Genomic DNA, 11,357 nt, shown 5'->3' with positions numbered 1-11,357 from the left:
TTGCATGCCGGTCGCGTAGGAGGGCTTAGAGAGTCTCGTTAAATCTCGTTAAGTGTCGTACGGTGCCCGGATGTTCTCGTTTGAGAGCCGAGATGAGTGGATTTCGGTCTCGGCGTGACGTCACCACACTGCCGACAACGGGAGCTAAAAGCATTTCATGCTTAAAAAGTGAATAAAAACAAACAGCGGACAGGAAACGCTTTCGCCTTGCAGCACTTTAGAGAGCCAAAGTGCCCCCTGAATTTTTTCGCCTGTCTAGCCTTCGTCGTCGTTTTCCGCAGTGCATGCCACGTGGTCAGGGCTGTGGCATGTTGCAAGTTTCGCGTCCGCGCCGAGGGTGGCGCCACGGTTGAAACGATTGCAGCGATCCTGGTATCGGCGGTAAACGCGGCTGCAGTTAAGCCTAATAAAAGTGAAATTTCTCGACCACTATCAATAATAAAAACATGCTTATGAACTAAATTATAACCAGCCATAGGTATTAAAAATAATATCTCAAAGAAATTAGTTGCGAAGATGACGACGCGGGTAACGCGGCAGCCAACGTTTCTAGATAAAGACAGTTGGGAAACTGCGCCGGCGAGCCAGGGAGCAGAGCGGCTCCTCGCGATCGCCGTCTAGGCGGTGGCGCTGCGGTCGCTTTAGGATGAGCGCGTCGTCTGCTACTCCCAGCTTGAGGGTTGCTGGAAGGAGATGGCTCGCGTCCGTTAAAAAAACAACGTATTTAAGGAATATTACCCACCCGAGGAATATTATCAACATAAACTACGTGGAGGCAAGCGGTACGTCATGTTTCTCTAAACCGCGGAAAGAAGGGCTTCCAGTTTTCTCCGATATTCACAGCCAAAAGCTCAACCTCGAGCATCCTGCCCTCACGTACCCCAGACGTGGAGCGCACGCGGACTTCGCAATTCGTAGATGAGCGCGGCTAGAAGCAGCCGCCCCCGGCGCAGACGATGCGAGGCGCGAACTAACGTTAATCATTCGCGCAGCAAACAGTGACCAAGCGCAGTCAATGGGCGCCGCGGCGGTGAAGAGAAATCGTGGCCTCTGAGATTAAGCGCGGTGTTAGGGTACCGATGCTTGAGCTGGTCACGGAGGCCATAGAAAACAAACGCGGTACTCCCACCACCCAAGAGATGGCGCTCGCATCTCTTTGAGATGAAATCGGCGACAGAAAGGGGCCGCATACCCGGAGAGAGTTTTCCAACTGTCTTTATCTAGAAACGTTGGCGGCAGCAGACGACAAGCAGACGACGCCCGGTCAGCCGCGCAAGCGAAAACGGCGACGTCGGCGACATTCGCACTGCAGCAGCGTCATTGGCGTCATGTCGAGTCACACAGTGAGCTTTTCTTGGATACTAAGCACTAGCACTGCAGCATATTATGTTGTCCCTAGCCCAGCGCACTGTGATTTCTTCTGTACGAGTCAAAGGTTGAAAATTTTCGCTGCCTTTCTCTGGGTGTGTTTATTCATAGCCACAGACTGATGCGTTTCAATACATGTCAGATGTTTTACTTCCCTGCTATTTACCTGAATCTCTTACAAAGTCGCGTACAAACCTATATTCAGTCATGTAGCATTTTATTATGTATACGGTACCTACCTTGATACTTTTTCTTTATCCCCTATATATTCTCTGTGCGCTCATGTCTTCTAGGTTTACATTATGGCGTTTTTATATTTTGATTTTTAGGATGCCTGTTACTGATACTGCAATGTCACTGAAGCCTAAAATCACTTTTTGAACATCGATTGTCACTGCTGTCGTTCTTTTAATAAATTGTTCTCTGTACAAAACCATTTACGCTTTTCGTTCTCGAGCGAGCGCAGCTGCTAAGCAGTCGCGCCGCTCGCCAACATGCACCATGCTACATCAACAGACACATCGAAATACAATAGCGAGTGAGCAGATTCCGTAAGTACTTTAGGAAATCAAGCTTGAATGCAGCGCGGGAGCAGTTAATTGCCAGTATTTACAAAGCTTCGATCGAGCTAGCGGCCGCCAGCACCAGTAACGCGCGAGTACAGTGCACTGTAGCGCGAGCAACCGGCCACAACCAGCCGCCTAAACGCGGGCCGCCATATTGGATTTTTGATGCGTTTACCGCCTCTCCCAGGTGCCGCCACCATCGCCTCCGAAAAAAAAAAAACGTCCCCATTGGCTCTATGAGAGTGTCACTCCCTTGACGTGGTTTTTCTATGAATGCTGCAGAAGGATGTTAAACCTAAAATTCCCTGTTATTTTCGCGCACCATTTCTGCGGTGTAGCTCATGAGAATACAGCTAAGGCGTCATAAATAACAGGCTGGATATATGTACTGATTAGTTAACTTTTAGTTGACTCCCAGTTAGTTAACTGGGAGCTCCTAGGACGCCGCCAACGACGCCGATAGCGACGCCAGCCTGAGCACTTTGAACACCACCTCGACGCCGGCTACCTGGTTGTCACTGAGTGGACCCATGCAACGCTTCATCAGCACCGAACCGTGAGCAAAAACGCCGAATACTACTAGACTGGGTGCTCCAGGGTCGTGTGTATTGGTAGTATTTGTGTTAGTCTTGTTAGTTTGTTTTATGTTCTAGTGTTTGTGTCGCGTAGGATGTATGAAATGTGCGTCTTCGTGGGTACACCTGTCGACTCGTCCATTCTCTTGGCCCGAGTGTTCGGGGATCTGGGAGAGTAATTCTGCCTAATCACGCAGATGCGTGGCCAAACTGTCTGCAAATTTTTCGTTGCTCGCGATGCAGACAGTTTTGTGTCCAGGAAAGTAAAAACAGCGCTAAATTTTACACAAAACACACAGAAAGACGGACAGGACGGGCGCTGACTCCAACTAAGTTTATTGAAAGCGACATGCAGCATATATATAGCCCGAAGAAGGTGAACGCATGCGCATTCCTTACATGGCAAAACACACACACACACACACACACACACACACACACACACACACACACACACACACACACACACACACACACACACACACACACACACACACACACACACACACACACACACACACACACACACACACACACACACACACACACACACACACACACACACACACACACACACACACACACACACACACACACACACACACACACACACACACACACACACACACACACACACACACACACACACACACACACACACACACACACACACACACACACACACACACACACACACACACACACACACACACACACACACACACACACACACACACACACACACACACACACACACACACACACACACACACACACACACACACACACACACACACACACACACACACACACACACACACACACACACACACACACACACACACACACACACACACACACACACACACACACACACACACACACACACACACACACACACACACACACACACACACACACACACACACACACACACACACACACACACACACACACACACACACACACACACACACACACACACACACACACACACACACACACACACACACACACACACACACACACACACACACACACACACACACACACACACACACACACACACACACACACACACACACACACACACACACACACACACACACACACACACACACACACACACACACACACACACACACACACACACACACACACACACACACACACACACACACACACACACACACACACACACACACACACACACACACACACACACACACACACACACACACACACACACACACACACACACACACACACACACACACACACACACACACACACACACACACACACACACACACACACACACACACACACACACACACACACACACACACACACACACACACACACACACACACACACACACACACACACACACACACACACACACACACACACACACACACACACACACACACACACACACACACACACACACACACACACACACACACACACACACACACACACACACACACACACACACACACACACACACACACACGGACGGACGGACGGACGGACGGACGGACGGACGGACCGACGATAACTTCTCATAATCGCGTATTAAGGCGAAAGTCTTTAATGCCTCACACTGTCGTTAGCAGACGCGTCGGCAGGAGTGTCGACAGACGCGTCGGCAGCCGTGTCGTCAGACGCGTCGGCAGAAGTGTCGAGAGACGCGTCGGCAGCCGTGTCGACAAACGCGTCGGCAGATTCGTCCGCCTTTCGGCGTCACTGCTTAAAAGGCTCAAGGTTCCAGCATGAATAAAGGCGCATCTAGTGAATTCATGGGCTTCATAAATAAAATAAAAGGAGTAAAGTCAAGAAAAGGAAAATAAAAATAAGAAAATAAACAAAAATAAAAACAAAATAAGAAATAAGATGTGAAAATGAAATAAAAAACAATAAAGTTAAGAAAAGGAGCAAAAAATAAATAAACTATGAAAAATAAAAAAAGTAAATAAAAAACAAACAGTGGCCAGGAAACGCTTTCGTCTTGGAGCACTTTAGAGAGCCAAAGTGCCCCCTGAATTTTTTTTAACAATGTGCTCACTTCCTCGTAGGGACAGAGACAGTTTCTTCGGGAAGGGCATTCCATTCTTTAATCACAAGATGAGGAAATGATAATCATAATAAATCTGCTCGAGCTAACGAAGGCTCCACTTTATAATTATGGTCGATGCGAGGCGAAATACACGAGCTTTCGAAGAGGTTACAGGCAAAGCAACCCCTCCTTTGTGCGTAACCCGTCGAAATAGCCAAAATTTGTTGGGCCAGTTGAAATCTACCTAAGGGCTTTGAGACTTCCGTTCCTGAAATGATAAGACCTTGCAAATAAGCAGTTTTACTGCTATGTTAGTGCTTTGTGCGCCGCACGTAGGTGTTGGCGCTGCCTGAGTATTTATTGACACTGCAACATTACTTAATGCAGATAACATTGCCGGTATACATCTAATCGCCATGCGAGGCAAGCTAGGACGGAGTCCGCGCGGGGACATCTTAGATCGACTTTGGCGGCGAGGCAGCCGTGGTAGGGATTTTGGCACAGCTGTTTAGGATACTTAGACTTTTCTTGAGACCGTGTGCTCTTGCTTGGTTGAGGTGGAAGAAAACGAAGTTGCATTGTTAAAATTGGAGGACGCTTCAGCTTCGTCTTTATAAGAGTGGGACGCGACAGCGTGTTGCAGTGTTGCCAAGGGGTCCACGGAACGCCGTCGCCCGTTCGGCGCGACGCCTTGCCCGAAGGAAAGGAAACGACGCCTGTCCACCCGAACCGCGCCGTAATAAGAGGAAAATGACATGAAAATTGGCTTTAAGGAGAGGAAATAGGCCTGTCTCTCATATCTTGGTGTAGACCCGAAAGAAATGGACACCATAGTTCATGTCTCTAAAGCACCCTTCTAAGACAAAGCCGTATTAACTAGACGTGCCTTTGTTCATTCCAAACCATCGAGCTGGTGTGGCGGAGTGGTAGTGTTCATTTGTTTTTAAGGTGAAAGCCTTTAATGCGTCATGCTGTCGTTAGCAGCCGTGTCGACAGCCGTGTCGGCAGATGTTTCGGCAGATGTGTCCGCGTTTTGACGGGTGTCCACCGAGATATGCGAGACATAGCTGCCTAATTTCCTTTCCTCAAATACAACTTTCAGTTTCTTCATTTACTGCCCCTCTTTCTCTTTCACTCCCACTTGCTCTCTTCCTCTACGGTGCGGTTCCGGTGTCCACCGAGATGACAGAGAATTAATGCTCTATTTCCTTTCCTCAAAAAAAGCGTTGCGTTCAAAGGGTCAGGCGTCGCGCTGAACGGGTGGCGGCGTTCCGTGGACTGCCTGGCAGCGCTACAACACGCTGTCGCGTTCCACGTCTAAAGGCGAAGCTTATGCGTCGTTAATTAGCAGTTAATTAGTATATGGTCATTAATCAGTAATGAGCCATTAATTAGTAATCTAGCAGTTAATTAGTATATGACCATTAATCAGTAATGAGCCATTAATTAGTAATCTGCCGCCGCGGTGGCTCAGTGGCTATGGTGCTCGGCTGCTGTCCCAAAAGAAGCGGGTTCGATCCCGGCCGCGGCGGCTGGAATTTCTTTGGAGGAGAAATTCTAGAGGCCCGTGTACTGTGCGATGTCAGTGCACGTTAAAGAACCCCAGGTGGTCGAAATTTCCGGAGCCCTCCACTACGGCGTCTCTCATAGCCTCAGTCGCTTTGGGACGTTAAACCCCATAAACCATAATTAGCAATCTGTCATTACTTCATCAATTATGTGTGACGTCATCCAGTGGTGACGTCACCAGTGCCACATCGGCAAAGTGGTGCGAAAAATGCTTTCGCCTCTACGCGCTTTAGAGAGTCAAAGTGCCCTCTGAATTTTTATTTATTTATTTATTTCGTGTACCTTCAGGGCCAGAGGCATTATAGAGGGGAGTGGTTACAAAAATTTAAGAAAAAAAATGTACAGTGCAGCAAACTAATTAGTAATACAAAAATGATTGCTCCTAGTTATACATTATTAGCTGTTGGGTTCTTGGTGTGCTGGTTAATAGTATATAATAGACAAAATACAGCGCAGCAATACAGTGAAAAACAAACAAACAAAACGCTCGTACAAAAACAACAAGAATATAGAATTAAAAAAAAAAGAAGATGATGCTCCTACTTATACAAAGTTTTCTAATGCTGTTTTGAAGCGTTGGTTGTCAGTAATGGTAGCGGTAGATGCAGGAAGGTGATTCCACTCAGCAGCTGTGCGCGGAAGAAATGACTGAAACATGGCATTGGTTTTGCAAAATGGAATTCCGACTTTGTTATTGTGATCTAGCCTTGATGAAATGTATTGGGGAGGGGAGATCAGTTCGTGGCGAAGTGAAGGATGATAAAATATCTTGTGAAAAAGTGATAGTCTAAGGGCTCTACGGCGAGATGCTAAAGATGGCAGGCTGAGATTTTTTTTTTTTTTTTTTTTATAAGATAAGAATTTATTGAGTACAAATCGGTTACATAAATTCAGTATACAGGCGAGGGTCCCAAAGTCAAGCGACTGTCACGGGACCCCCGGTAGATTAATACTAACTTGATTAAAAAACAAGCAGCATCACAGACAGGTACAATTAGCAGTAAGAACAATGGTATTTTAAATAAGTAACAATTATATAATGAGAATGAAATAGATTAGCAGGGCAAAAACAAACAGACAAGCAAAACCAGAATAACAACCCACTATAAATAATATTGAACAAAATACAGCGTTGTGAAAAGGCATATAAAGAAACAATTGAGAATACAAGGATACAGTTGTCAAGAAACAAAAAAACAAAGTAGAAATTTCTAGCAAATAATTAAGTACAAGAATTTTCTAAAGGGAATAGAAGCAGTTCACTCCACATTTTGCTGCAAAAGAAAACTTTTTAAATACGATTTAAACATAGACAAAGACATAGGCGATTTTAAACTCGGGGGTAAATTATTCCACAGGGAAATGCATGAGAAATGAGAATGACGTTTTCCATAATTAGTAAAAACTTGGGGAAGCAAAAAATTTTTTTGAGCCGCAAATCTCGTAGGGTTACAATTTTTCAAAAAACATTTGTCGATAAATTCAAAAGAAAGTGCATTGTTCATTAATCTAAAAAACATGATGGCTAGGTTGTAATCAAATAAATTTCTAACGGATAAGATATTATATTGACGAAGCAAAGGGATAGCAGTAACAAGGTATGAACTGCGGGTAATGATACGAATAGCCTGATTTTGAATGTGCTGGATAGAGTGTAAATGACAGTTGTAAGTGTTCCCCCATACTACAATGCCGTAATTAATGTGAGCGTGAATAAAAGCAAAGTAAAGTGATAAGAGTGCTGATGATGGGAAAAAATGACGAGCCTTTAATAATGCACGAATTCCAAATGCAGTTTTTTTCTTCACATGGTCCAAATGATGATGAAATTTCAGTTGAGAATCGAGTTGAATACCAAGGAAAGTCACGTTGTCGCAAGGGGAAATAGAAGTATGACCAAGCGATAATGAAGGCAAGTGTGCTGTGATTTTTTGTTTTGTTCTAAAAAGCATAAACTTAGTTTTAACGGGGTTTATAATTAGGTGATTATCATGGCACCAGGACATAATGCTAACCAAAGAGGCATTTAATTTGGCAGATAGCGAGATTATACATTTATCACAAGAAGAAATTGTAGTGTCATCCGCGTATAATACACAATGAGTGTTAGTAAGAGCGTCAGGCAGATCATTAATGTAGATTAAAAAGAGCAAAGGGCCAAGAATCGATCCTTGAGGGACACCTATGTTAGTAACCTTAAAATCAGAAAATGCATTAGCCACGAACACCACGTTATGTCTATCTAATAAATAAGTTTTTAAAAAGGCTAGGGCGGGACCAGTTATGCCATAAGCTTCAAGTTTGGTAAATAAAATATTGTGATTAATCGTATCGAAAGCTTTAGTGAAATCTAAAAATACTGAGCCAACAAGTTTACCACTGTCCAGTGATTGTTTAATATAGTCAGTTAGGCAAAGCAATGCAAGATTGGTAGAACTTCCCGACCGAAAACCGAATTGACAATTTTTTAGTAAGTTAAACTTACTTAAGTAATTATTTATTCTTAGGGTAAACAACTTTTCAATAACTTTACTAAGCGATGAGAGTATGGAGATGGGTCGATAATTATTTACAAGCTCTTTGTCACCTTTTTTAAACACTGGAATGATTTTAGCTTTTTTGAGAATATCAGGAAAAATTCCAGTCTTAAAGACCAGGTTGATTATATAGCTGATTACATTAGATAGAAGAGGGGCTGCTAATTTCAAATGGCGCACACAAATGCCGTCCAAGCCAGGGCTCGTATTTTTTAGTTCAGAAATAGTTCGATGTACTTCCTCAGGGGTAACTGGAAAGAGATAGAATGAATGCGGTGTACGGGGCATGCTTATCTCTGAAGTTGGGTGTGGGTGATTGTAGGATGATAAAAAGTGATTGCAGAAAGCATTCGCAATATCTTTAGGTTGGTTGTATGATATGCCATTGAAAGTAATTTTAGATATAGGGGCATTCAGAGAACGCCTGTTTAAAAATTCGTTGAATAGTTTCCACTGTTTCTTGGAATCATTTTTGTTTAAGTTGAACGCTCGCTCATAATAACGTTTTTTTGCAAGGCTTAATAGAGAGTTCAAAATGTTGCGGTATTTTCTATAGCGGGCTGCAAGCGCAAGGTTAAACGGCTGTTTTTTAGTTTTTTTATACAGATTATCTTTTTTGCGAATGCTTTCCACAAGTGCACTAGTCATCCAAGGGTTAAATGTGAATTTGTATTTCTTTTTACATTTGACAGTAGAAGTGCTAGAGGAAACGGCCTGAAGGAAAGACGTGCAAAAGTACTCAAGTGCCAGCACAGGGTCGCGAAGATTGTAAACAACTGACCAATCGGTAGCAGATAGCGATTCAATAAAAGTTGTGTCATTAAATACCGACGTGAAGTACGAACGGTTGGGGCAGGATGCTGTGGAGTTAATGGATACGAAAATAGGAAAATGGTCAGTAATTTCGACGTTTACTACTCCCGAAATGAGGGGAAGCGATAAATTTGAAAGTGCATGGTCGATGAGCGAATGAGTGCCATGAGAGGCAATTCTTGTAGGGGACTCAATTAGGCATTCAAAACCGTAACCAGAAAAACAATCCGTATAAGCTTTATATGTTGAGGAGCTGGTGTCGAGAAGATTGATATTTATGTCTCCCATAATTAATACTTGTTTATTTTCGCTGGATAGCTTACGAAGGATTGCATCAAGTGAATCAATAAAATCGGACTCAGAAGATGAAGGAGATCGATAAATGCAGCCTATGACTAGTTTATTGTTATGATTACCAGGAAATGATGAATCAGTTTCAATCCAGACAGCTTCGCAGTAGGCAGCATTAATTAGTAAGTCATGCCTACGAGTATATGTGACACGAGGTGAAATGAAAATGGCAGAGCCACCATGACTGTTATTAGGGCGATGACAATATTCAGCTTGATAAGAATGAAAACCGTATAAATTGGAGTCATCAACTGCAAGCCAAGTTTCAGATATGCAAATGAAAGAAAACGAGTGATGCAGCGAAGCAATAAAGTTACTAATGCCATCGTTATTTTTGCGGAGGCTCCGCGCATTGAAATGAATCAGCGAAAGTTGATTTTTATCTAGTAAACTTTTCAGCTCAGGAGGAGAGAGCATTGTGACCGGGAAAAATGGGTAGATAGAAGAAGGGCGTCAAGAAAAAGAGAAGAAACTTAGGTGAAGATGCTTAGGTCAGACTCCGAAGATATGCGATAAACCGTGCTGTCGACAGTTTGCCTTGCCCTGATTGTGCAGTGGTCAGTCCACAAAAACTGCCAGCCATGTTCTTTCTTTAGGGCGCGTGCTTTAGAAAACAGCTTCTTCTTTTCAAGGGTTAAATGGTCATTCACATAAACAGGTGATGCTTTGGCTGGGGGAAAACCAATCTGGGTAGTCTGTAGGCGCGCCTTGCGTGCTTTCTTGATGAAGTCAGTTTTCTTATCGCGACATAAGAAGCGAGCGATGATGGCTTTGTCATCGGATTTAGAGGACACGCGGTGGATGGTATCGAGGTCAGAACTAGAAACAGGACAGCCGATGGCATCACCCATTTGCTCCAAAATGGCGTAGCAGTCCTCACCCTTCGTTGAAGGGACGCCTTTTATTTCAATATTGTTCAGCCTGGAGTACTGTTCCAAATCTCCAACTCTTTTCTCCAACAGAGCATTTTGGGCTTTCAGATCTTCGTTGGATGCCGTGAGCTCTTTGTTGGACGCCATGAGCTGTTCCTGTTTCACAATCATTTCATCAAATTTGTCACTCAAAAACTGCACGCTCTCTTTCAAGGAGGAGCATTCGTCGAGACCGATGTTTTGAAATTTAATCTGAATTTTCGACTGGATGTCATCAATCAACGATGCTAGCTTTTTCTCGAACGATTCCTCAAGGGATTCTAGCTTCTTGGCTAGTTCCGCGTTTGTAGGCATTACAGAATGCAAGGCTATCGCCACAGAAACTGCAATGAAGACAAGACCACAGACGAGAGATGCTATTCAGCAGCGGGTACACCAGCAGTTGCGACTCGAAATTTGACGAAATTGTTAAGGAAGAAAACAGACCAACCTGCACGGACAAGCGATGTGTTAAGGGCAGCTCAAGATGCCGCAACTGCCCCGCTGCTGCTGCTAAGTGAAGCCGGGTGCCGATCAGTCGTCCTTTTTTGTACTTCCTCCTGGTGGCGAACAGTGGCCGACGCAGCCGCAGTAGGTGGAAAACC

General features: G+C 44.3%; 1 protein-coding gene across 6 annotated transcripts in view; it reads left to right on the top strand.

Annotated features, from left to right (window-relative positions):
- LOC149330040 (ionotropic receptor 93a-like) overlaps window positions 1-11,357 on the top strand; it is a 39,748-nt gene continuing 28,391 nt past the window's right edge. For 3 of the 6 annotated variants that reach the window (XM_089560756.1, XM_089560757.1, XM_089560751.1), the window contains exon 1: window positions 1-168. Coding sequence is in view for 1 of the 6 variants with exons in the window: in XM_089560751.1 (XP_089416877.1) it covers window positions 93-168 (76 nt within the window). In the remaining 5 variants the exon portion in view is untranslated. Of the gene's footprint in view, window positions 169-2,171; window positions 2,491-11,357 lie in introns of those variants that run through there. The other 3 variants (XM_089560754.1, XM_089560752.1, XM_089560753.1) reach the window with 2 other exon arrangements.

Source organism: Amblyomma mixtum, chromosome 9, assembly GCF_055824585.1.
Source record: "Amblyomma mixtum isolate Tamu chromosome 9, ASM5582458v1, whole genome shotgun sequence".
Lineage (NCBI taxonomy): Eukaryota > Metazoa > Arthropoda > Arachnida > Ixodida > Ixodidae > Amblyomma > Amblyomma mixtum.
Note: the sequence above shows the minus strand (reverse complement) of the source record. Positions and strands in the feature narration are given on the sequence as shown.